The sequence below is a fragment of the Phyllopteryx taeniolatus genome, chromosome 14, assembly GCF_024500385.1.
Source record: "Phyllopteryx taeniolatus isolate TA_2022b chromosome 14, UOR_Ptae_1.2, whole genome shotgun sequence".
Taxonomy (NCBI): Eukaryota; Metazoa; Chordata; class Actinopteri; order Syngnathiformes; family Syngnathidae; genus Phyllopteryx; species Phyllopteryx taeniolatus.
Window position 1 is genome coordinate 18,062,621 of NC_084515.1, and position 25,981 is coordinate 18,088,601.

At 46.1% G+C, this 25,981-nt stretch overlaps 2 protein-coding genes across 7 annotated transcripts in view; one reads left to right on the forward strand and one right to left on the reverse strand.

Moving 5' to 3' along the window:
- Nucleotides 1-245: 245 nt before the first annotated feature.
- Nucleotides 246-10,850, forward strand: LOC133488432 (KN motif and ankyrin repeat domain-containing protein 4-like). 4 transcript variants are annotated; one of them, XM_061796260.1, is made up of 9 exons: nt 246-439; nt 3,479-4,732; nt 5,784-5,844; nt 6,073-6,336; nt 6,433-6,517; nt 6,598-6,817; nt 7,240-7,382; nt 8,458-8,658; nt 9,847-10,850. In XM_061796260.1, exons 2-9 carry the CDS (start codon nt 3,484-3,486, stop codon nt 9,940-9,942), a joined length of 2,319 nt encoding a protein of 772 aa, XP_061652244.1. In that variant the 5' UTR covers nt 246-439; nt 3,479-3,483; the 3' UTR covers nt 9,943-10,850. The 4 variants fall into 4 exon arrangements, with proteins under 4 accessions (XP_061652244.1, XP_061652241.1, XP_061652243.1 ...); XM_061796257.1 differs by having other exon boundaries at nt 6,073-6,517; XM_061796259.1 differs by having other exon boundaries at nt 3,479-4,726; nt 6,073-6,517.
- An 840-nt stretch (nt 10,851-11,690) lies between these two features.
- Nucleotides 11,691-25,981, reverse strand: part of LOC133488431 (low-density lipoprotein receptor-related protein 8-like) — a 43,914-nt gene continuing 29,623 nt past the window's right edge. For 2 of the 3 annotated variants that reach the window (XM_061796254.1, XM_061796256.1), the window contains 11 exons: nt 23,523-23,642; nt 22,801-22,926; nt 19,999-20,170; nt 18,968-19,195; nt 18,416-18,534; nt 18,062-18,201; nt 16,629-16,770; nt 15,587-15,739; nt 14,917-15,192; nt 14,225-14,293; nt 11,691-13,702 (listed from right to left, as the gene is read on the reverse strand). In XM_061796254.1, the coding sequence (XP_061652238.1) occupies nt 13,362-13,702; nt 14,225-14,293; nt 14,917-15,192; nt 15,587-15,739; nt 16,629-16,770; nt 18,062-18,201; nt 18,416-18,534; nt 18,968-19,195; nt 19,999-20,170; nt 22,801-22,926; nt 23,523-23,642 (1,886 nt within the window). In that variant the 3' untranslated portion in view covers nt 11,691-13,361. The remainder of the gene's footprint in view (nt 13,703-14,224; nt 14,294-14,916; nt 15,193-15,586; nt 15,740-16,628; nt 16,771-18,061; nt 18,202-18,415; nt 18,535-18,967; nt 19,196-19,998; nt 20,171-22,800; nt 22,927-23,522; nt 23,643-25,981) is intronic. The other variant, XM_061796255.1, reaches the window with a different exon arrangement.

Here is a 25,981-nt window from a genome sequence, read left to right on the forward strand (position 1 = left end):
ACGTCCCATCGCAATGGCTAGAGTTACACATTCTCTTCAACCCGTAGGTTACTGTGGCCGACATTTCTTCCACACCACACCCGAGTAAATGCCCCGTCTTGTCACATAATGTCAGCTGGCTTTCTGAGCAAACTCCCTCTCGAGTCGACGGCGAGAATGTTTCTTCGCGGAGGCCGCGTAATCGGGAGGCATGCGCGCAAGCTCCTCCCTGCTTCTCCGCTCTGGTTTTGCACAGAAGCGAACCCCGCTTGTGTTACGGCGGAGGCTGCGTGCACATTGGCATTTATCAAACGGCCCTGGCATGTCGCTCTCGCTGACAGCACGGGACACACGCACAAGCACACGCACGCACCCAGAGTGCACAGCGCTGAGGGCAAATTGGGCACTTCTTTCCCCAGCGAGGAACAGAGAAGAAAAAGTGACGGGCATTGGTTTTAAGGTAAGTTTCGACTGTATTCGTTCATTAGTTTTTCATACCTGGGATGCCGTATGGTCACCTTGAATGTTTTCTCTCCAACCAATTGTTGCTCTAAATGTAGGCTGACCAAATGTTTGACATACTTTCAGGAAAATGGTTACACGGCGACACATACCGTAACACTATATCATGATGTATGTCGAAAGTCATCACACACGCAAAGCTGCACACGTTTAACCTTTCACTGTGACGATAGCGTGGCGCTCCCTCATGCGCGAGACTCTGGCAGCTGTTCCAGGCTAGGAGCTTTGTCTGCGCATATTGCACAATGCTGCTTGGATTTCGCAGCACATCAGTTACTCTGTTGCTGTCGGATAGCACTAGGGCGCGATGACAGGACAGTCCGCAATTCCGACACGATAGCATTGGCTACAGGCTGAAAACAAGACAGTAAAAGCACCCAAAAAATGTGAGTTTTCAAGGCCAAATGGAGCCAAACCGCCGCTTTGAGTATCTACAGTAAATCTCTTCCAGTTACAGTCTGGAAAAGTGCTGAATGTACAGCCAAAAGGTCCCGGAAAGGAAGGAATTTCTAGGAAGAGAACAAAGATCATAAAAAACAAGAAGGCAAACTATAGCACAGATGGAAAAGAAGATCATGGACAGGGCAGAGGTAATGTTTTGAAATATATACATACGTTCAGGACTATGCTAATCGTCTAGCTAATGTTTTTGGTCTTACGTGGAGGTAACCTGACACAACCGAAGGTTTACTTCACAAATCCATCACCCATGATAGAAACTGGCTGAAAATACCCAGACGCGTAACAATATGGATATGGATAATAATCGGACAAACGTTGTTTCTGCCAGATCTTTTACGAGCCAATCAGATCAACAGGTCCAAGAGTAAACTTTGATACCTTGCGTTAGCTTGACAAGCAGCCAATGTAAACACATTATTTCCATGAAGAAAAGCTTCCAGTGCTGTTCCTCGTAGCGGTGAGTATACTCAATTAAGAAAATGTTTTGTTGAGTGATTTGCTGAGGGAAAATAGGCTGCACTATGGACTGTGACCAACAGAGGCGCTGTTGATTCCGTCTCAACTGATCTTTTGTTCGAAAGAAGAATATAACAGCTATGCCATTTGTTCGACTGTAACTATTGTGTTATTAAAACCAATTATTCTTGAAAATAGTGTTCTTCAAACACACGCATTCCTCGAGAACTTTAGCAATCTAAAACAAATACAATAATAATGATAATAATATAACAAAATGTAGCGATCAAAATGATCATTACTGCCCCCGGAACTTTGAGTGTCCTGAAAAAGGATAATTGCTAGGTCAACAGGGCGACCCTTTTAGTTTGATGCGAACAACAACAACAACAACAACAACAGCAGCAGCAAATTCCACTTTCTGTTGCCAGCTGTTCTTCCACCACCAACCAAATGATGAACAATTGCATAATTATGATTGCAAAATAGTACCTCAGTCAAAGATTTGGGTTTATAGCTTTGAAATATTATATTGTTTCTGTCAACGCTGTAGATCATTTGTGGGTTTGGTCACGACTGAATGAACGTCGATGCAAAGATGTGTCGAAGAAGGCACACGGTGACAAAAACAACAAACCCCAAAAAAGTGAGAAAACACTCCCGTAGTATTCCCGTAAAGTCTAAAATGATGCATTTCCACGAAATACCAGGAAAGCTCTGGTTTGGAAAAGCCACTCACTCTCACTCTCGCAAAACTCACTCTTGATATTTAACTTTGGCTACACAGAGGCAGTAGTAATGTTTTCTGGGGCCTCGATGGGGTAAAGTGACGATTTTATGCTCCTTTCTTGTGCTGTTGTTTTTGTTTGTTTGTTTTTGTTTTGTTTTCCGGTGGAGGTGGACCAACATGTCCAAGCATAGAAAATGAGAGTCGTGCCCCTGTAATGGGAAACTCGTTGGGCGATGACTCTTGGGAGATTCCTAACCCAGATGCGATATTGTTTCTTTGGAAATGTACGACTATATTTAAGTGTAAGAAGCAGATGCTGTGCAGGCTCACTTATTTGTTGAGTTCAAGAGCGGGACACACAGTACCATTCCAAATTGGATGCCACATTGATAGGGTTGGGCATTCAAGGATATTTTGAAATATGTCAGCTAAGTCCATATTTGTTGTTGTTGTTTTGACACACAGCCGCAGCTTGCCGACGTATGCTTATGGTGGGAAAACATAAGGCGTTTTTTTCTTCTTCTTCTGCTGGTCATAGCTGCGAGGCTAAAAAAAAAAAATGGAGTTTGTTTTTCTCATCGTTCGTCCTGGATGGCAGGGTAGTAATCAAGTGAAGATCAGAAACGCCACAGCACAGTAACAGCCGTCCGCGCGCATGGAAGAAATGAATCAGAGTGCGGGAGCAAAAGCAGCAGACGCACATCTCCCAGAAAACGTGACGGACCAAGAGGGAAAGCAATTCAGTGCAATTGTTTGGCTTTTGTGCACGAAGCTAAAATAGCGTCAAGAGCTGTCTCACCAAAACTTCCACAGCTCAACCTCAAGCGACGGCCAGCGGCAAAATACCCACAACGCACGAATATAGTCACGATCCGATTATTCGTTCACTCTTCGTTCATTCTGAGACAACCACATAATAATTGCCTTTGCTTGTAAAATGGCTCAGGCACTTCTTTGAACGTGCTGTTTTCGATTTCAATGTTGACATTTTTTTTGACAGACGACGCCGACAGATAATGTGACAACAAGCCCAGCAAAATGATGGAAAGACGTCGCTCATTTCTTACTTGTGAAACAAATGCAGTGATCATGAAACGAACAGCTGAGGGATGGCAAGATCATGATGTCAATTGTAATAATGCTGCTTATGCTATCGCTAATAACAAAAAATAAGGAAAGAAAATAGAGAAGATAGAGGGAAAAAAGAACCCAAAACAATGTAAATAAATGAATGCGCATAATCAGTCTCGGGTCGCCGTGTGAGTTTTAATATAAGGTTAATCCGGTTATGTTAACTGATAGCTAAAAATGCCTTTTGAATGTTTCCAGGGAAAATGCAACCAAGCAAGGCTTCAGAGAGTGGCACACTTCCATACTCAGTGGAAACCCCGTACGGTTTTTGTCTAGACTTGGACTTCCTGAAATATGTCGACGACATTGAGAAAGGGAAAACCATCAAAAGAATCGCTATCCGGCGCCACGGCAAAGGCCCTCGGCCGAGCACGCTTCCTCGGCACCTCGAGCCCTCCGGGTGCGGCTGCCGCGCCGGCCCTTGGGGATCGACCGGAGCGCTCGGACCCAGGTCTCGACTGTCTGACGAGCACCGCTGCGGCTCCGTTTCTCCGAGAGGCCGAGCAGAAATCGAGGCCAAAATCCGAGCGTTTGACGAGCAGCCCCTGGGTGAGCGCATCCGACCTCATTTCCTCCGAGCCTCCAGTCTGCCCCTGACGGTGCTTTTGAGACAAGGACTGGAGACAACGGAGGAGGCCGGAAGCCTCCGAAGCTCAAGGGGTCATCTTGAAGACCGAAACAAGTCTTGCGAAGACATCTTTGACGGCGCCGACAGTCCTCACAGCCAGCATTGCTCAGGCCTGTTGAAACGCCTACGAGATGCCTTGGAACATGTGGAGGAGCTGGAGAGGGAAGTACGGGTCATTCCAGACCTCAGAGCGCAGATCTGCCTGCTGCAGGAGGGAAAAGAAACGCTGCGTTCACATATTCCACCGCTCTCCCTGAATGGGACCTCCGCCCACTACGACAATAAAAGGTCACGGCACGAAGGATGTCGCCAAGATCGGAATCCTACGCACGGGTGGAGGGCGAGCACGGACCTGGATGAGCTGCTGACGGTGACGTCGCTCCAAGCTAAGGTCGCGATGCTGGAGCAGAAGCTCCACGGGACGGAGCTGGACCTTCAGAGGGTCGCGGGGCGGCTGAGGCGGCAGCAGAAGGGAAGCGAAAGCAAAGATGAGCGCATGGAACGTCTCACGGCCAATCCCGCGGTGGGGGTCCGTGCGGAGCGGGTGCTGATCCGCCGGGAAGAGGATGAGATCGTGGCCCTCTCAAAAAGTGTCAGCGCAAATGGAGAAAGCGCTCAGATCAGAGACGACGTTGAAGATTCTTCAACTGACCCGTCCGTGGCGCTCCACCACATAAATAAGATCAAGCGACTCCTGGATGAGCAGTGGGCGTGTTTGCGAGAGAAAGGTGCGCAGCGCTTGAGCCCGAAAGTTATCGCCCTGCAGCGGGAGATGATGGCACTCGTCGACGTCCTTCGCTCGCGCTACGCGATACGAGGTGCAGGTATTGTCAGGAGCCCACAGGAACCACACGTTTATGATCATACATGCGTGCGTCGCTGCAGTAATTCGTGCGTAAATGACTAACATTTTGCTATTTCAACACTTTGAGATTAGAATTTCGAGAGTAAAGTCAGGTTTTAGGAGCTTATTGATATGGTTCTGATGCATTGCTAAACATTTCATCGGGGTTTTAACAGTAACTTCAAAGTGCAAGTGAGTGCAAACTCGAGTTACAGTCATTTACTGGCAACGGTGTCAAATCAATGTTTCTATTCATTGCGGCGCTGATGCTAACAGGAGCTCTTGCGGCTTGCAGAACAAGTAGGCCAGCTAACGCTCATTTTAGCTTCACTTCGCATGACCGCGATGTCACTCTATCGCATACAGAAAGGAAAAACCAAAAGTGCGACATACATGTAACGGCAGAGTTTCTCAATCAACTGCGGGTAACATAAACGCACATGATCAATGTTACGTGAATCCTTATTGTTCACGAACGCGACGGCAACAGTTCAACATTTGACGGCGCAATGCAATTCTGCTGCATTTGAAAGAAAGTAACATCAACCCAAATACCATGATGCACTGGGAACTGTTGTTCATTACTCGTCAAATCATTTTGCTGTAAGGTATTTGACGTAGAATTTACAGCAACGTCTACCACTCAGGATTTCTTATTCCTCAGCATTCAAATGCACTTTTCCCTTTTCTTGGGGAATTGGTTGATGAGAGCATTTCATGAATTGTGTTATAATATTATATTGGCCTCCCTTCTCCAAAAATATATCGATTATTTGTTTGCATAGTTTCCCTACTTTAATGTTTGAGCTCATCAAACAAATGTAAATATCAGTCAAAGATAACCCAAGTAAACATAAAGTCGAGATTTTGAATGGTGATTTGGAAAAAACTATTGTAAGCTGTGGCTAGTGATGCTTTTCAGCATTTTATGTTGACATATGTTTATGTTTGTGTTTGACGATCTTAAACAAATGTGGGGAAATATGATTCTTATATATATGATTCTTCATCGCCATATACTTGATTTGTAGGTGGGGGATGCGACATGACGACCGACAGCAGCGCTTGGACCGTCAAAGCTGCTGAAAAAGGGTTAGCCAATCATCTATAACAGAATCTGTTTTTTTATTTTAGCGGGTAAACCAGTTTATACAAATGTATCCTTTCAAAATGTTGCGCATCCACAGAAGAAAACTTTCATTTGAATGGGCTTAAGCCAACACAAGTATTATTCAAGACATTTGTGTCGATGAAATTGCCAAGTCAGTTCAGCGTATTCCTTCAATTTCATGCCCTTTATCATTGACATACATTTTCCAGGTGCAAAACAACTGCTCGTGACAATCCGATTGGGCGGGACTGCGCGCCGCAGACGGCGGGTAGTTCAGAGCGAGAGGAGAGCGGTAGCGGGCCTCCTCGGGAGATGGCCGCAAGCCAGGCGGAGGCCCAAGATGGAAGGAGGCGAATGATATCGCAAGGAGCAGATGGAGGGCGGGCATCTGTCGAAGGCGGCGCCGCAGCGGAAATGGCCGAGATTGCGAAACAGATGGAGGGGGACGCCGCCTCCGGAACAAGTCGAGACAGGTCAGAGGGCCAGCGCGCTAAGCCTTTCGTCTTTCTCGTTCGTTTGGCCCTTTTATCTCCCATTTTGTCTGTTCTACTTCTTTTTTTTTTTGAAAGCATGACAGTAAGTGCCGACTTTATGGCAGCTTGTCACTTCCTCAATGATCACATGGACAACATCGAGAACCCCACCGATGACACGGTGCGTACGCTTGTAATCCGTAAGTGCTCACACGCAAATCAACTGCTTGTCATCTTGGGTTTCCCGGTTTTTGGTTGCAGAGGAAGGCCCTCGTCGTGCTTTTCCAGGACTGGTTCAGTGCGGCGGCAGAGGAGAATTCGGTGGCCAGTAAAGTCGGCGTGTACTTGCGGGAGGTGAAAAAGGCAACACCTTCGCTGCTGGCCTTCCTCGTCAACCTGGCCGATGATAACGGCAACACGGTCCTCCATTACAGTGTTTCCCACTGCAAGTACAGTATTGTCAGTCTGCTGCTAGACACAGGTACAACAGATCCTTTTACAACCCCAATTCCAATGAAGTTGGGACGTTACAAACATAAATAAAAACAGACTACAATGACTGAGCTGGGACAGAGTCATGTTTACCACTGTGTTACTTCACCTCGTCTTTGAACAACATTCAATAAACCTTTGGGAACTGAGGACACGAATTGTTGAAGCTTTGTAGGTGGAATTCTTTCCCATTCTCGCTCGATGTACAGCTTCAGCTGTTCAACAGTCCGGGGTCTCCGCTGTCGTATTTTACGCTTCACAATGCGCCGCGCCTTTTCAATTGGGGACACGTATATTTGTTTTGATTTATGTTGAACACAACGTCCCAACTGCATTGGAATTGGGGTTGTAATTCAGAGGAAGGAACAATGACAGACAGACAATGAAAAAATCCATCTCCCTGCCATTCAGGAGTAAGCGACGTTAACTTCCAGAACAAAGCGGGTTACACAAGTGCCATGCTGGCCTCGCTCACGGCCCCCGACAACCCCGGCGACATGGGAGTGGTCCGCAGGCTGATGGAGCTTGGGAACATTAACGTCCGGTCCACCCAGGTAAAGCGACATTGCAAATGCTCTCTGATTGGCCTTTGCATCATTTCTAAGGAATAACAGAAAAGCTGTTCACATGCAAACGTGAGCTGCGGGCCGCTCGTCCATTTGGATTCTAAATTGGCAATTTCGGGCAAAAGAAACTTGGGACTCATCAGCGGTCAGCGACAGACGAGCCAGCTTGACGTTTTCTAGAGCCTCACGAAGCTCACCGCGGAGCTGCGAACTATGCCAGCTGACTTGGGGCGAGAGGCGAGGTGCTCTCCGAACTTGTCGCCAGTCCAACGGCGCCATTCACAATTTCGGCTCTCCACAAGCTAACATGCCAGTTTTGGGAACGTCAGTTCATATTAGCCCCATGATTTATTTTGAAGCGTCACTTAGCTGTAGTGGGAAGACTCGAATCAAAATCATGTTCAATATATGTTCCCCTGCTATTTCACAGATTTTGTTTGGACTGTATCGACTTTGTCCGTTGCTGCTATATCACGTTTTAAACCTTTTCTGCAAAGTCGTGAAAACATAAAGATTGATTGAAAGGAAACGCAATGAAGCAATCATTCAAGTGGGATTTTCTTTGTCTCGGGGTCTGATTGGCTGCTGGTAACATCACGGACGGCCCCCAAGCGTCCCGCACCTTCAAAGGTTTTCGGGAGCGGGCCGAAGATTCCGACCGTTCAGGAGAAGATAAAACTCCCGGAAGGACGGAATTACACAGCCGTTGTATTAAGAACAATTCATTTCCGTCGGTCTCGACAATAACAATAACCGGCTACGGAACGCCATATCTTGCGCAATACCGCCATCGCACAGCCCTTATCAATACTGTACCGTATTTCAATACATTTGACGTTTGCGCTTTACTCGGGTTCAAACGCATGTACAATGTGCTAAAACGTGGGAACGTATCCCATGTTCGCTGCGTACTTTTTGACCGAAGGGTGACCGAAGCCGTCGTGGGTCACTCGTCTGTCAGTCCAAATCAAAGAAATCATTTGTGAGGCTTGTCAAATCGACATTCAAGAGGCAGGTCGAAGAGAAATCCTTTGCTAACTCAAGGCATCTTGCCATGCCGCAGACGGGCCAGACGGCGTTGCACTTGGCTGTGAGGCACGGGCGAGCGGCGATGGTGGGCCTGCTGCTGAGCTGCGGCGCAGACGCCAACATCCAGGACGCTCAGGGAACCAGCGCCCTCATGTTCGCGTCCCAGAGAGGCTACGCGCACATCGCAAGGCTGCTGCTGGAGAGGACCCAGTGCCATCTGACGCTGACCGATCAGGTGACGCTGCTCAACCAGGGGTGGCAAACTCATTTTTGTCACGGGCCACATCGCAGTTATGACTTCCATCGGAGGGCCGCTACGACTGTGAACCCATAGAAATGAAGGATTAACTCATATACTGTATTTACATACAGTACACACAACACATTGATGAACAATCAGTTTAGAAATCAGAAGTCTATAAAAACATGTTTTTCAACAACTACATTACAAAACAATCGTTGCAAATATCTCCATGCTATTAGACCAGAACACAATGAGCAATTTGGATTTGTTTTCGCGGGCCACATAAAATGATGTGGCGGGCCGGATCTGGCCCCCGGGCCACCAGTTTGCCACCTCGGGCCTTTTGGAATAAAAATACGGTCGAGGTGTTCCCCTGCACCAAACAAAAAGCTTTTATAAATCGTGTTGTGCACTTTGCAAACAGAAGTATACAACGGAACAAACACGACTCGGGAAATCGGGAAATTCGAGTGAAATTTCCCAACGGAGCTAAAACGCACCATAAACTTTACAAGTGAACGCAAGTTGACCTGGAGTTGAATGGCAAAATTTACAACGGGTCGGATCAACGAATCGATCGATATGCGTCCGTCGGCATCCGCCGCTGTGCCTTTCTGTGACTCTTCCGGTCTCTCTGCCGATGACTTTCCACGAAACTCCAAGCTCATTGGCCACTTTCCTCTGACATCATCCCGTTGATCCGTTTTTCTCATCGTGTCAAAATATCAACAGCATGAAGAAGAGGAGTTTTTAAATACCAATCTTAAACATACAAAAATGAATGAATGAATGACAAAGTGTGATACAAACTCTTTATATTTTATACTTTCATTGTATTTAATGATGTATGTATTTATGTTTTTACAAAGTATAAAAAAACACATCCCAATTTAGGGGCTGGAATGGATTCATGGCATTTCCACTCATTTCAGTAGCCGAAGATGATTTGAGATATGGATTGAATACGTCAATGCTATAAGGTGCTTTCTAAAGTTAACCAGCTCCCAAGCTTACCTTCGACAAAGTGTTCGGAATCGACGGGAAGACTTTGAGCGGAGCTCCCGCCTGCATTTTTGACCATATTTCGACATTGCTTATCAAATGTGACAAAACAATGCGAGGCGCCCACGCCCACCTCACCTACGGCGAATATGTTCCAAAGCTTTTCTTTCCTTTTAGAGCGGCCGCACCGCGCTGTCGATGGCCACGCAAGGGTCCCACGGTGACACGGCGGCCCTTCTGCGGGCCCACGCCGAGCCTCGAGCTCGGAAGTGACGTCGCCGGCGTCTGACTTCTCGGCGTCAGACCGCTGACCGCGTTTGTTCAAAGAAAGCCTCCACATCATCAATCAGTGTGTCACATGAGCGGTTTATTATCATTACTGATGAAATGACAGTTGACCTTTGCTAAGTTGTGAGTTCGTAACGCTGCTGTCCATACTTTGGTCTGATCTTTGCACAAGCATGTACCTCTTACTGGTTTTTTTGTTTGTCTTGATTTTCCCTACACAAGAGCATCTGGTTCTTTTTCTTGTTGTTGTTTTTTTTACGAAATGTACAACATTACTTTTTCAACTGCTGAGCAATTTGTAAATGAAGCTCTTGTGAAATACAGAAATTAAAAAGTCATGACTGAGGGCATTCCCCAAACATTTCATTTTGACGGATACGTTTACGTCATACAAACGTGACGCATTTAAACATTGACATCAATGCAGCAGAGCAGTTCAAGTGTCGGACTGGAAACACTGAAAACGCAGTCGTCAGCCTTCTTGCTGTACGGACAAACCTGACCAGCAGATGGCGCATCCCCTCCATCTCAGTTTTAGCACATTTCTTTATTCGACCACCACCTCAAGTAAAGAAGGTCCGAAATCAACAAAAGTGGTCCTAAGCAAATTGTAAATAAAACAAGACAAAATGCTCTGTAATGGTTAATGTACAAGTGTTCAGAAACTGTATTTTTTAATGATCAAATCTAGATTGTATTATTTTCAAATGTGACGTCTATTATTGACTTGCATTCTTGAAAATGTGTGCTTGTTATGCTATAGATTTATGTTTGACTAGTCAGACAAGCCAATTTGGGTTCAGTTTAAAAGTCCTCATTTGCGTTGGCAAATGTAAAACACCGGCGGCTCACTGAAATTGAAATGGTCTGTAATAAAATAATTCCCAACGCCGGACAGTCTCTTCTCTCTCGATTTTATGACAGGTGGTCAGGTGGTCAAATTGACTGTAAATGTACATTCAACGCCGTCACAAACGACCTCATTGCGACCCCAAATGCTGTTGCGGTTTACCAAGGAGGCTGCAAAGGATGCAGAAGAATGACGACCGAGGCCGAGCTCGCAGTTGGGTCATTAGGATCAATTCTTTTTCGACATCACAACTCTGGCATCTAAAAACGGCTTCATCTTAAGAGTCACAGAGAAAACGCAAACTGCATAGAAAACTTGGACGGTCGGCTTTACTGACCCGAGATCTGGATTCCTCAAGCGCATCATCTGAGCGAATCTCGCTGTTCAGTGAACCCTCACGAACGGCGAATGATCTCGGAGTAAATGCCTGCAGATACCACAAGATGGCCGCAAAATAAATGTCCTCAACTCACTTCAACATAGTTCCGTGACGCAAGGCGATACTTTCACTGTGGGTTTTTCAGCAAATAACAGATAGGTTCCCCCCCACCCCACCCCAAATATGTCAATTCAAGAATGCCAAACTGTGAATATGTGCAGCTTACTGCACATTTTTTTTGTCTACACAAAACAAAATGTTACAAATTTCACTGTAAAGCAGTGCGGTGCTGCATACAACATTGCACTGCGTACAACCGCAACAATAAACATGTTTTTGTTGTTGTTGTTGTTTTTTGTCACATTGGATCAAACAGTGGCAAGCCGTAATACATAATATTAAGTATTAATCCTGTCTTTATATTAGGCGAGGTGTTATTTCCACTACTGCCATTAAGTATATGGAACATATGTTGTTTGCACTGAAATAAGACTACACACAATGTGAACATTTCCAGTCAAATTTTATGTACCAATATATAGAGATATTAAAAGGGACACCAAAAATCAAGATGTGGAACCAGTTTGGTTTTTGTTCTTGCAATTGTCCAGCGTCTTCATGAAAACAGTAATCGAGAAAAGCAAAAAAGCAACAACAACAAAAGAAAAAGGCACAAACGAACACATTTACGGTAATTGCAACATTAATGCATGTGATGTAATGTGAATTGTGAGGAGGAAGAATGTCAAGAGGGTCCGCAGTTTTACATGGACTAACACAAAAATAAGGCTGGCTCGGAAAAAAGCGATGCTGAGTGATGCACGATCAGAACCGACACTGACAACTTTGGTGAAGAATTTGGATTTCTTACAAGCAGGGAATGCCGTGCTCGCTTTGTACAAATAAATTAATATACCTGTCAACACTTTCTCTAAAATCTTATGTACAGCTTGTCTTTTACATCATTGGAGGCTATTATACATTATCAAAAACCTTATGAAAACATATTTACATATCAATGAGTCCAAAAGCAACCCTCATCACTGTGTGTGCGTGTGTGACAATCCCAATCATGCATCCATTCATCTTCCACATTGTGCACCGCTTCACAAACTTCCGTGCGACACAGAAGGCGTTCAAGGAGGGTTGTGCAACACACAGCGTCCAAACACTTCAAATGTGAACATTAGCACTCGCATGCATCACAGTCAACGCACACGCAAACGCGCGTACTCACAATGTTTCCAGGGTCAGCAACACAGTGTCAAAATTGGGCAGCGGACCCCCGCAATTGCGACCGGGCCGGACCACGAACAGCAAAGATCGGACGACAATTGACACCCATTATCGTTTCATTGGGGCGGGCAAAAAAACATTGAAAAGGAAAAAAAATCACAAAATTAAAAATGGTTGGAAAAAATGCATGAATAGGTGAATGCGCTGGAGTATGAGGGGGTGCACTGTTTGCGTTATCATACGACGATGCAGCAGCCACCTGCTGAGCGAGCCCTCCCGCTCACATGTCAGCCATGTTTGCAGGAGAAACAGCGTGCGTGCACTCATGCGTGTTTATGCCCGGGAGCGCAAGTGCACATCGCATCCTCTCTGTATCATCTATCGCTGTGTGCATTTATGTGAATTACAGGCAAACGCACGATTGCGATATATTGCTCCTTTGGAACCGCATCATATTGAAACGTCACAGTGACGAAAAAAGCAACCCGGTTTGTCATTATTTCTGCTCCGATGACGCTTTTTCCTCTCCATGCACAATGAAGAGCCTTTCACTTTGTCAAGTGCTGAAGGTCAAATAAGAATAACGCTTCTCAATTCATCGGCGCGTAATCTGTACAGATTGTCCCATCAACGCAGATCCATAATTTCGGAGCTTTTCCGGCCCAACACCAATCCCAAATAAACACATCGAGGACAAAACACTCACCAGTTTGCTTACAAAACGGACGACACACAACAGACACTCCGTCAATGCAAAACGTGACTTCATCCGAGAAAAATAGATCCGGCTCCAGCGAACAGAAGCCATGGAACTTTGAAAATTGGCACAGAACATGGCTGCGGATGGCATTTGATGATGTGTGACCTCAGTCACCTCTGACCTCCCTGTACGCGCACGCCACGGCGGCCATCTTGTCCCCCGAAGCCTCCGCTTCTGTCTCACGCGGTGGAGAGCACGGGCTGCTCCGTATACCAATGAGCCCCCGGATCGGGCACGCTGCCCCCGAGCGGTAAGGCGATGAACTGCGGGCAGGTGCCGCCTGCCGAGCTCACCGCCCCCATGCCCGCGCCCTGCGGGTACAGGTGGCGGGGGTGGACGTGGTGCCCCGCGCCGTCGGTCCGGCCGATGTGGATCTCGTCGTCCTCGCCCTCGCCGGTGGTCTTGCGGTAGACGGGGTTGTCAAAATTCATGCTCTTGGTGGACTCGCGCCTCCAGTTCCGCCACAGCAGGTAGACCCCGGCGCAGACCAAGCCCAACACCACTGTGGCAACGATAGGAACTGCATGAAATGACACACGGAGAGAAGCCGAGGTGGAACGAGGGCAACACAGCGGGGGCACGTTCGCGGGTGGTGAACTCACTATAAAAATCAAATCAAGGCTCGGGGGCCAAATCCGGCCCGCCGCATCATTTGTTTATGGCCCACCGCGGCAAATCAAGTCTTCGTCATGTTTCTTCCCAAATGGATTTTTCTTTGCATTTTGGCAGAAACATTTTCTTCACTTACTAGACTCCGACCGATTTAATCGGCTGCTATTAACCCTTTTCCAATTGGCAACCCTTTTTTTTTCCCTTTTGTTTACACGTTAATACATTACAACATAAGACAAAGCGGTCGCAGAGGGGCAGCTTCAGCAAAAGTCAACAACCTTGCGAAGTGAATAATGCCGCAATGCCGGACACACAGACAAAGACTCGGAAGACCTTCTCCTCTGGTGTCACAGCGGATGATTGCGCACGGACTCAACTGGTCATCGACGGCAGCAGGCGAAGTCAGAGAAGGATGTTGAATGTGACTTACCAATGGGGATGACCACTCCCAAAACAGCCACCGTCAGGTTTTCTCCCAGGAGGAAATGCTCACTTCCAGCTGCAGGAGCACATAACATCAAGAACCATGAGAAAGTGACTGGATGGGAGAGAGAGAGAGCGAGAGAGTGTGAAAAAGGAGGAAGGATAAATAAGGTATCAAATTGGGAGAGAGAAAAAAACTGAGGGAAACGGAGGAGACAGGACGGAAAGGTGATCAAACGGAGCGGCAGCAGTTGCTTACGAGCTGGGGAGTGTCATATTTCAGGATTTTGGAAAATATATGCATCATTTGGATGATTATGGTTTACTGCATATGAAAATCCCAAATTGACCATCTCTAGACATTGGTGGCACATGACTGAAAAGGGGTAATCCCGCTTCTGCGAAAAAAAAATTTGTTCAAAGGAAGTCAATTCAAAGCACTCTTTTTTTTCCAGTGTAAATGGACGATTCTACCATATTCTAATTGATTGAGGAAAGTTCAGCCTCGCTTTCATCGGCCCATAACACGTTTGCTCGCACGCGTTTGGGAGATTTTAAGTGTGGTTTAGAAACTAATGAGTGCTCCTGTCTTGTGGTTTCCAACCAGGGCTGGGTTCAGTCTGTCATTGGTCCGGACTGACCTTTCCCGATCAAATAAGACATCACATGAATGCACGAAGACGTCGCCAGCTCGCTTACAGTGTTGCGACACGCCGCTGTCGCCCGCGAGTGTGCTGGCCTCCACGGCGACGGTGGCAGTTGAGTGCGATCCGGTCGCCTCGGACTCCCGCGACGACACTGCCTCGAGCGTGCCGAGGGGCGCGTGCGGCTCCGGGGCAGCGAGAGGTGTCGTGGTCAAACGCGGGGTGGCGTCTGCCGGCGAGGCTCCCTCAGAAGGTGGCGGGAAGTCTCGCGTTGCCGCGGTAGCGGGTGCGAGTGCGTGTGAGGGTGAGCGCGGCATGTCGTTCCTCGGCGCTGCACGCAAAGGAAGAAAAACATTGGACTTTTAGGACTCGGAAGTGAACGTCAATGGCCGAAGTTTGAGGATGTTATTGTTTTACTGTTTCAATTGCAATTCTCGGAGTTTGGTGCAAGATGATGCTTTCATGGCGTTCAAGAAGATACACTCCCTTTGGTACATCTACACAATCTAATGAGATTTCACGCAACGACGATGCAACCACACTAAGGAACACGTTGTTATAATGTGAGATATCTGTCAATCAGAAATGAGAATGTTTGACACAGCTCTTGTATTGGATCTGTTGGGATTGTGCAGGTGCACCAAATGCAACGAAGTGAGCGCATCCTCCCGACTTTGAAACAGAATGCAGTTGTGATGCGCTCCACAAATGTTCCGAAGTCTCACCTGGCACACAAGCCCTCATATCAGGGCCGAGCTCCTGTCCGTCGGGGCAGGCGCAGGTGTATTTAGGAGAGTGCTCGGTAATCTGTGGCGCTTTAAGACATAAGTACTCGCAGCCTCCGTTGGCCACGCTGCCCAGATTGCAGCTGTCCGAACCTGCAGGTTGTGCCGGAGCAGAGTCCAATATGAGAGTCCAGGAAAGGGACCATTTTGCATTTCAAGTCATCACATATTGAATATAGGGGTACAGAATTAGTCAGAATTGTTTTGCCATGAAATTAGATTAACTTATTCCCAACAGTAAATTCGCTTCAATTTGTAGCATTTTTTTTTTTTTTTTTGCCCAATCAAATTAGCAGTATGCCCTCATGTGCTGCTGCCCTTCACAATCAGCAGTGTTGCCCAATTCAACGTCAACTATTGTAGCAACGCGGCTCTTTCTATAACCAATCAGATTTCAAATTCAAAGCCAACTTTGACCAGCAAAACCCATCTGGAGCAATCTGTACGCAATGTATTTAATAATCAGCATCTCGAGTAAGTATTAAGTATTTACTTCATTGTTTTGTTTTCGTCATGCAATTTGAAAAATACTGATTTCAGATGATGAACTTATGCTCTTATATTGTCTTTTTGGATTGTATTGCTTTTTCTATAATTGATAGTGGTGCTTTTAAGAATTGGATTTGGCCCAGGCACCAAATGCACAGCCAGACACGACAATATATACAATATATAATGTATATAAAAAGATCAACATATAATTAAATGTAACGTACACATGCAAAGTAAGGCAACAATCAAATCAAATTAAAAAAAACCAAAAATGCAAAGCCATCAATGTCACGATGAATCAATTTGACACCATTCTGTGAGGGAAATCAGGTTAGCAGCAAGTTTGGAGAGACATCAGCGGCCGCTTAACGCTTTGACGAGCTCGTCATTTTTTGACGTGCGCGGGTTAACGCGATCCGACACTGTGGTCACGAAGATGCGGCTGAGCTCACACACGATCTCAGTGTCACACGCGAGAGAATGCGCGCACCTTGAGGCTGTCGCAGCTGGTGGAAGACCACGATGTCGTGCGGATCGTTGAGGTTTTCGGCCAGAGTGTGAATGTCTTGACCCGTCAGCCTGTTGGCCATGAAGACGGACGCCTTGTCTCGGTCTGTCCAGTAGATACGATCCTGCAGAAGAATATTTCGAGAAGAGAAATGGTAGATTTGTACTATTTTACGACTACACGGGCTGGAAGAGAAATGACATCAAAGACAATTGCCTGTACTGTTCATGTTCATGTTCATGTTCATGTTCACGTTCACAGAAAGGAAGTTCTCAGAAACGGACAACGTGTCCTCATTCAAATTAGAACAACAACAGTGAAGCCTTTTTTGTGGCTTTTGATTCCTCCCCCAACTGGTATTTGCATTAAGCACTAATGAGTGGGATGGAACCCATCCCATTTGGATGCAAGTGGAGGGGGGGGGGGGGGGGGGGGGGGGGCATTCCCTGGACTACGTGCCACTCAATTGTTCTGAAACTAAAGTCAGTGAAACCCAAAGTTTTAGTCAGTCCCAAAACTTTTCAAGGTAACTACAAAGTGGATTTGCAGCTTAACTCTGTTGCTAAGCCTCAAAGGCGATTGTGAGAAAAGTGGACGACCCCACTGGACCAAACAGAAAAAGAGAATGGAAGTGGCACCTCACTCTGATATCTGCTGATTCGTGCATGTGTATGGGCTGTACTGTATGTCCGACCGATGTGTGTGTGAAATTGGGAAGTGAGATGTCGCAGATTTTCACCAGATTGTTGTTTTTTACCCCCAAACTTTCTAAATGTCATCAGCGAAGGTCCCCGGTGAATACTGTCGCCCTCCTCAGTAATAGTCGTTGTTCCCACAGAGCAGTGAGAAACTATGCTTTTATTGCTGCTCCACGTGTTCAATTCGAAGTTGTACGGAATTACAGTAACATCAACAGTCATTTCCGTTCGCCCATCTATGGCTTTTATGTTTTATGTGTCAGTTTTAAACAGCTTTGAGTAAGCATAGTGCGCCTCTTATTTGGAGAACTGCACAATCCAGTCTTCTTTTCGTTTCCCTCAAAGTGATGTTATACGATTGTCTATTGCTATACGATGGCCTCTCTATCCTGCAGATTTGTAACTATCGCAGGTGGTTCTGGACGATATCCCTTGTGATAAATGCGGAGGTATATCCGCTGTATATATTAAGGAGGACATCTAACGTGTTCTTCCGCACTTTGGCTCGAAGCCATTTCTCGAAAGGTCCTAATGGGCTGGCAGACTTGACAGATCAAACACACAAGGACAAAAACTGACCTGTCGAAAAGCTCTTTACCGTTACCATTACGATTCTAATAAGAGCGAGGAATGATGATAGCGCAGACACTTGGCCATGCAGGAGCCTTGAAAGCTAATGGGAGGTTACCGTGTATAAATGTCCAAAGTGACACCAACCTCGAACACAGCCAGAGCGTAGGGGTGTCCGAGCCTCTCCGCAGATGCCATGTGTGTTCTGCGGTGAGCTCCGTTCAGGTCCACACTGGCTATGTGGTGCAGCTTGGAATCCACCCAGTACAGACGCCGGTTAGCTACATCTGAGTAAATAAACACACCTTGATTGATTGTTTGCCCACAAGGCACACAAATCCCATCATCGATTATGTTCAAGAACGGAAGATCATCTCGATGAGACGATCGCATGTTCTAATTGTGTCGCCCATAAGCTCTCCACGATGCCTAATTACAATTCAAAACATCGTCTTATTTGAATTGCCATTATTTATGGATAAACAGCCGTTTTGCTCTCACCGAGAGTGATGCCGTTGGGCCATTCAGTGTTATCAGCCACCAGCACCTGCCGGTCCACTCCGTTCATCCCGGCCTTCTCTATCTTGGCTCTTGTGCCCCAGTCCGACCAGTACATAAAACTGGATAGAACAAAGAACGAATATTTAGTGGGTGGCATGGTGTGCAAGTGCAGAAAAACATATGGAACATATTGTGACATGCAGCTGGTTCCAGATGTTTCCAGAGTTGTTGTAGTGCAGCTATCGGAGGTATGACAAGTCAAAACAACTGCATCTTCAAGGTCTATTTCCTTACCAATATAAACAATTGAATTGCTTTCAATTTGTACGCGATGGCCTCCATATGAGTGCTATTTTTATTTTCTATCTGTGTTTTGTGTTTTCTATTCAATTAATCTGAGGAAAGTAGACTAAGAAGTTAACTAGGAAGTTTACTTACCCCCCCCAATTTATGTATCATGTATTGCATTTGATAGTGAATGCTATACGATGGAAAGAATGCTTTGCGTCCCTGCACACCTTCCATACAGAATGCACACACGCTAACCCTCACCCGTGATGAGGATCCAGCGCTATGGCTCTGGGCTCACTAAGATCTGTGTTGATGAGGACACGTCTCTTGGTGCCGTCCACTGAGGCCACGGAGATGGATTTGTCGCCAGAATCGGTCCAGTACAGGTTGTGTTGCAGCCAGTCCAGAGCAAGACCAGCTGGGGTTTGCAGCGACGACTCCACCAGTTGGACCTGCTGAGACGGGTCACTGGCCTCGTGGATGAAGGCACTGCAGGAGGGGACACACCATTCGGTACACACGATGCAATCCAATGAGTGTCTTTAGAGTGTAATAACGCTCAGTCTACATTGATGCCTTCGGAGAGGTAGTCATTGAAAAATACGTTTATTATTGGAGTTGTATTCATCAGTTCTTGCAACAAGGCTTAGTTAGGACGCAGTAGCCAGCGTTTGTGTGGAAAACTCAACTATTTATGCTCCAACTCCAGCTTTAATTTATGCTGATTATTGGAGTTGTAGTGCACTGTACCACAGGAGGTTCCATTGGTTGGGTTATTTAGCTACATAGGAGGCCTTCAAGCACTATAAAACTGCAATGTGATCAAATGAATTCATGAGAGGTCAAACGGTTTATTTATGGCGAGAGCTAACATTATGTATATTTTTGTGTTACGGTGAAGCTCAAGCCTTGAGCCGAGCACTGAGCAGGTTCATGCAGGGGTTAGAGTCCTTCTCGGATGGACCACTTATCAAATTAGACAAGACCTCGCTCTGGGACGGTCCTTCTTGCAAATGATGTCACCCTGACAGAGGCGTGAGGTGAAGGCCGGGCACACGTGTTCCCCAACAGCAATTTCCCTTTCATTTCACCAAGAGAGCTCCATTTTAGATATAAAAAGAACATGCTGTTCCAATTAGAATTCACACCAGGGACGAAATGAATTTGGGATAGCAACAAAGGGTCAAATGGAATAGGAGACCAAAGCCAAAATTTGCTCAATTAAATGTCCGGAAAGTAAGATTGCCCATGAAACACTTCACTAACTCTGACTCCTTGTGTCAAAGTCCCACCTGTAGATTTTCCGATGAAAACGGTCACACCAGAAGACTCGGTTATTAGCCACGTCCAGGTCGAGAGCCACAGTGTTCTTCTGGGTTGAAACCACCTGGCTGTAGTCCCTCTTCACCAGGTCGATACGTCGGATCTCATGTCGGTTAGTGAACAGTAGGTAAGGGCTTTTTCCTGTGCACACAAAGGAACAAACATTTTTACCATTCTACTTTTTGAAAGGCTAACTCTTAAGACTAAAGAGGATCGTTGACATTTCGTGGATAAAACCGATGTTTTTGTTTTTCATGTTGTTATTGTCGAAAGTTGTTGTTGATGAATCCTTGGACGTTATGCGGATGTATAGTCCTTTCTCAGAAACTTAACATGTGGGAAGAGCGGTGACCATATCTGCCTAACAGCTGCGAGGTTCTGGAATAAAAAATTGGAGTTTGCATCTTCTCCTCACGTTAGCGAGGGTTTTCTCCGGGGACTACGGCGTCCTCTCACATGCCACAAACATGCACGATAGGTTAATTGAAGACTCGAAATTGCCCAAACGTGTGATAGTTTGGTTTTTTTTAAGCACCCTGTGATAGTGTCGACCATGGACCACTCTTGGTCAGGTGGGATAGGCTCCAGCTCACTCGCGACTCTAATGAGTCATGCAGAAAATGAATGAAAGATAACCTCAAGCACAATCTCATTACCATAAATAACTATAACCTTTACCCAAGCCATTACGAACGGTTTGTTCCTTGCAGAAAGGAAGGGAAAGGCCAATAATGTAAGCGGGCACAGAAATCCCCTAGAAAATAATCGAAAAAACATTGGCCTACTACGTTTACTGTGGCTGGAAATGATCTTTGTTTCCAGCTGTGACTCAAGCTTGTTATTGTTTACAGTAGCGTAGTTCCCGTTTGCGCAATTTCTTGCTTCTGCATTGAGAGTCTTTTCAACAACCATTTCTATTCAAACCATGATCCTTCCAAATCCTAAAGCAGTCTTTCAAGTGTGATAAGCAAACCACTGATGACTGATAAAGCTCCTTGACGCTCCGCAGGAGGTTTGTGGCACAGAACAACAGAATGTTGTACTTTTACACATATATTTATTACACCTTACCGCATTGAGTTAAAAATGCGATGGGGATGAAATCGCCAAACCTCCATCCTTTTTTCTCTGGGTAGGTATTATAGTGGAGCTTTTATCGTCTCAAATAAATGAGTTTAAACAATCACAAAGTCAACAGTGGAAGCTACAATTGCTTCCAAAAATTGCGGAACGAATTTATAACTATAATGCTGATTGATACGTCACAGCACACCACAGAAAGATGGTGGGCAAATGTTAGAGCAAAAAATACCTCCTCTGTAGTACCTTAAAGGAATGTAGCAGTTTGGATAAAAAGTAAAGAAGAGAAATATAAGTAGGCATTTTAGTGTCGCATATATTTTGGAGGTTGTGTATGTAATTACGTAATTAGGTTATGTAATGACCACACAGCCATTAGCAACAATTGCCTTCACCCAAGTGTGTCCTTGCTGCAATTTAGGGGTAGTCTGGTCTATTTTGAGAGGTCGCCCAGCTTGCATTTGAATTAGACCCTCAATTGAACGGGATCTTGTTTTGTTGTTTATTTTTTTCTTTCCAGCCAGCCAGAAAAAAAAGCCAAATGCTTTGCAGCAACAGGATGCAACCTTCTCACTGACCATGCAACCATGCTTTTACGGCTGCATGGGAGTAGGATGGCAGCTGGGCAACACTTTTCTCCAGAGGCACACATGAGATTCTGTCCTTAATGACTCACTTGCCCCTGTTGTCCTTCAGTGTGTCAAGGACCATGTTGTATCATGCTTACCAATGCTTCCCTTTCCTATATTCGCTCCCAAAAATAAAATCAAATGTCCGTTTCAATGACAACCAAATGATCCCCTGCTGTTTTGAAGGACCACCGGCAGCCGTCCCCCTTCCCTCGAAACAGCGTGGCGCTGCTGCATCTGTGCTGCTCTTGACACACATCCGGACATTCAGTCGTCCCCGAGCATCAGCCAACTGTTAGCAAACACACTGGCAGTCACGCACAGTCAAACACAAGTGTACGCGGACACAATCTACACGCATATACAAACATAGCGCAGCGATATACTGGGGGGAAAATCAGCTGAAGCTAATTGCAGGAAGAGAAAGCACTGAGCCTGAGAGCCACGGGGCCGACCGGAGGTGACGGCATTTCATTTGACTACATCGAGCTAATTAAGAAACATTTTAGGAGGAATGTGTGAACACAATCTGGCATCTTTTGTTAATCCCTCCTAAATATTGCTCATGGTTGGAGGTCATGACAGACAGATGAATTGGCCTTTCGGCAGTCCGCTTTGTTCAGCACAAATCTAGCGAATAACGAACCGGAGGCCAAATGAAACGGAATGTGATTAGTCCACACCGTGGCTCAGCAAGTTTTCCCTGAAGAGTTGTTCCGCTGGATGACAACTAAACACGGCAGTTGTGGCGGTGCTGGCCTTAATGGCGCCCCCTGCCAATCAATCCTCAACGGAGGGTTCTGACGCAAAAAATGCCGCCGTTCTAAGCCGGTCAAGAACAACAGGTGTTCCGGGACACTTTCTCCGGGGGGTGCGGTACACGGACCGGCATTGTACCGTGTGATCGGCAACTTTCATTAACATTTCAAAGCTTCCTAAATCTGTTGGTCAACAGTTTGTTTCAGCTCCTCCCTCAAAAACCAACCATGTGGTGTGTCAGGTTATAAATGATCCTCTTCTATAAAAGTCCTCATGCCAAACAACGAATGAGCGAGCACTCACCCTCTGCCTTGCAGGTCTTTGTAACGGGATCCATCTCGTAGCCTTCATAGCATTCGCACTTAAAATCCCCCTTGTAGTTGATGCAGATTTGGCTGCAGGCGTCCGGATTCTCACACTCATCAATGTCTGCAGGGAGGACAGGAAAGAGAGGTTATCAATCAACGGCAGGACGGTCAGGTGGAAACAGAAAGGGACTGATTCACCCTCAGGAAAGTGATGCATTTCCGAAAGGCAAGCTTTAATGGGTGATTCTCTGCTGGGACGACAATCTCGAGCACAGGTGTCAAACTGATCCGGCCCGCCACAACATTTTATGTGGCCCGTGAAAGCAAATCCAAATGGAGATATTTGCAAGCATTTTTTGGTTACCGAAAACATGTTTTTGATAGTTTTATAGATTTCAAAACTGGTTATTCATCAAATGTGTTGCGTATACTGTATGGAATGACAGTGTATGAGGTCATCTTTCATTTCTACGGGTTCACCGTCGTAGGGGCCCTCCGAGGGAAGTCATAACTACGATGTGGCCCGTGACAAAAATGAGTTTGACACCCCTGATCTCGAGGATGTTTCTAAGTCAACTACTCTGATCTTCTACTCTTTGAAACATCGGGGTTGCAAGGATTGGGTTTGCACAAACAACAGATGGGAAGCTGCAAAAGCAACACACATACGGTTGGTTACTCACTTAGTCGCCATACTGTATGACTGTGTAAAACTACCTCCACAAGTCTTCTTGTCCAGTAGCCGGTAGCCGGCGGGGCACTGACACTCAAACCCGATGGGTCGGTCCATGCAGACGTGGGAGCAGCCGCCGTTGTTCATCATACACTCGTTAAGACCTTCGGGGGTGGGGGCACAAAAATAACACCCAGCCAATCACAGCCAAGATAGGGAGATGCTGTATGCATATAAAGGAAGTCTAAGCCTCACTTTGTGCAGCAAAAAGATATAAGAACATGAGGAATCTCATCTCAATCAAACAATTTCATCTTATCTCCGGTCTTGTACCGCCAGCTCTGTTTCCACCCCGCCTCAAATCCCCGTCAGATTCTCTCAGGGGACCAAAGAGACTCCTAATCGTTCATCGGTTCACGCACTGACGCCGAGTGATGTGAGCAGAGATCCTGAGATGCCAGTTACGGAGCGACGCAGGACTGGAGTTCTGATGTGCTGCTGCAACTGAGTCTCATTACGTGGAAGAAGCAAAGACGGGAACATGCAACAGAATTGATGTCCTGCTGTTACTAACTCATCAAATACTTAAGTTATTTACTTCAAGCCTAGAAGGTTAACCATTGAGGCTAACCATTTCTCCATGCAAAGTGGGGCTCGAATACAGAACTGAAAAAAAAAAAAAAGATTTAGGCATCGCATCCTAGTCGAGACTCAGCGAGCATCCTCCTGTAGAGTGTATACTCGAGCAGGTACGAATTGATAGGAGACGTCGAGCAGCTCAACAGTCACCAAGAAATTCCTAATTCAACTCTAATTGAATTGGATGAGTGACAACACTTGGGTCGCCTCTACTACTCTTCAGAATAAATGTAAAAAGATGACGGCAATTTTAGTAATCAGTCATTGCTCTTTCTTGGACGTGGACGTGGACGTGGACGAGGTTAGTTAAAAAGAGGTACAGGAGGAACTGGGAATCCATTTTCCGCCCAGAAATGCCATCAAGCCCGGCCGTGATTTCCAGGCCACTTCTCGATTCTTGTGCGCCGCCATCCTCTGCGTTCTCTCGACGCCTCCGCCAGCCGTTTTTCACCATGACAACCCGTTACGTAGTGGCCATTTTGAAGAGTTTCTCCCCGTGAAAGCATGAATTGAGAGTGCCGTGTTAACAGTAAGTAATTAGTCTGCACTGTAAATGTCATTATTTGTAAGAAGCTGGGAAACGACATGCTGGCGCGCATGCATCGAGAAGTGCATCGCATTTATTCTCCATGATGGAAATCGGACGCTTTGTGGCAGTGTATTTCATTGCAGCAGTGTCGCATGTGAGTTATTTTGTGCACAGTTGGAAGAACATCTTGCAAATGAATGGTTGGAAGGACAGAGTGATCAAGTGTGTGTAGGTGTGCGTGCTTGGACACTTTTTAACAAGCTGTGAACAAAAACAGAGGTGAAGGACGATGGGAGGGAAATACAAGCTCACAGGAAGACAAGGAAGAGAAATGACGAATGCAATCAAAATCTGCTTTGTTTGATAATTTCCTAATTAGCTTCCTTGGCACCGGTCAGCATTTCTTCATCAACATCATCCGTCCATTTGCTACACGCACCTCACTCGGGTCGCGGGTATTCTGGAGCCTATCCCAGTTAACTGCAGGCGGGAGGCGGGGTACATCCTGAATTGGTCGCCAGCCAATCACAGGGCACATACATGCAAACAACCATTAGCACTCACATTCACACCTACGGACAATTTGAAGTGTTCCATTAATTGTGCATGTTTTGGGGATGGGGAGGAAACCGGCGTACCCGGAGAAAACCCGCGCAGGCACGGGGGCAAAAGAACTGCGAGGAGGCGGATGTGCTAACCAGCAGTCGACCGTGCCGCCTCATCAACATCGTTCTATATCATGGAACGTTTGGGTTCAAGAGTTCCGGTAAGAACATTTCGGCGGCTTCAGTCCACTGACTGGTCCTGAGGAAGAAGCGTCACGTAGAGACAGCAAACGGGATGTAGAACAGGGAGATAATAACAGCACGCAAGACCTTTCCCTCCAGTTTGAAAGTAATTGGAACAAGCAGACTCTTGTTGTGATCAGTGAGGCTTCTTCTAATTGGAGTCAGTGTGCCTCTGAAGTCTTTGAGGTAAGAGGAGGGAGTTAGCTGCCATGAGTTGAGGCAAACCCAAACACATCCATGCTTACATAATGTGCTTGAATTCATTTACAAAAAAACGTGTAAATGATCTTTTACTGTACAGTGCCGACAAAGCTCTGCTGACACACATGAACAAATTGTTCTTTGTGTGTTCACTGTTTGGAAAGCGACCATCTGTTACATGACACTTTCTATTGGCAAAACCTGCAATCGAGTCTCATGCTAAGAAGAAAAGAGTACAAAATGCCTGCTGTCCTCCATCCGGTTTTCTTTCTCGAAATAGCGTAAGGCTTACAGTGTCGTGACAACGTGTTCGGCCGTCGCCGCCCTGTGACCTTGACGTTCTTAA

Bases quoted from the DNA above. Each gene is read 5' to 3' on its own strand.
- LOC133488432 (XM_061796257.1), top strand. From the start codon at position 3,484: ATGCAACCAAGCAAGGCTTCAGAGAGTGGCACACTTCCATACTCAGTG. The intron at 7,383-8,457 runs GTAAAGCGACAT...GCCATGCCGCAG, and splicing joins TTAACGTCCGGTCCACCCAG to ACGGGCCAGACGGCGTTGCA. The intron at 8,659-9,846 runs GTGACGCTGCTC...CTTTCCTTTTAG, and splicing joins ATCTGACGCTGACCGATCAG to AGCGGCCGCACCGCGCTGTC.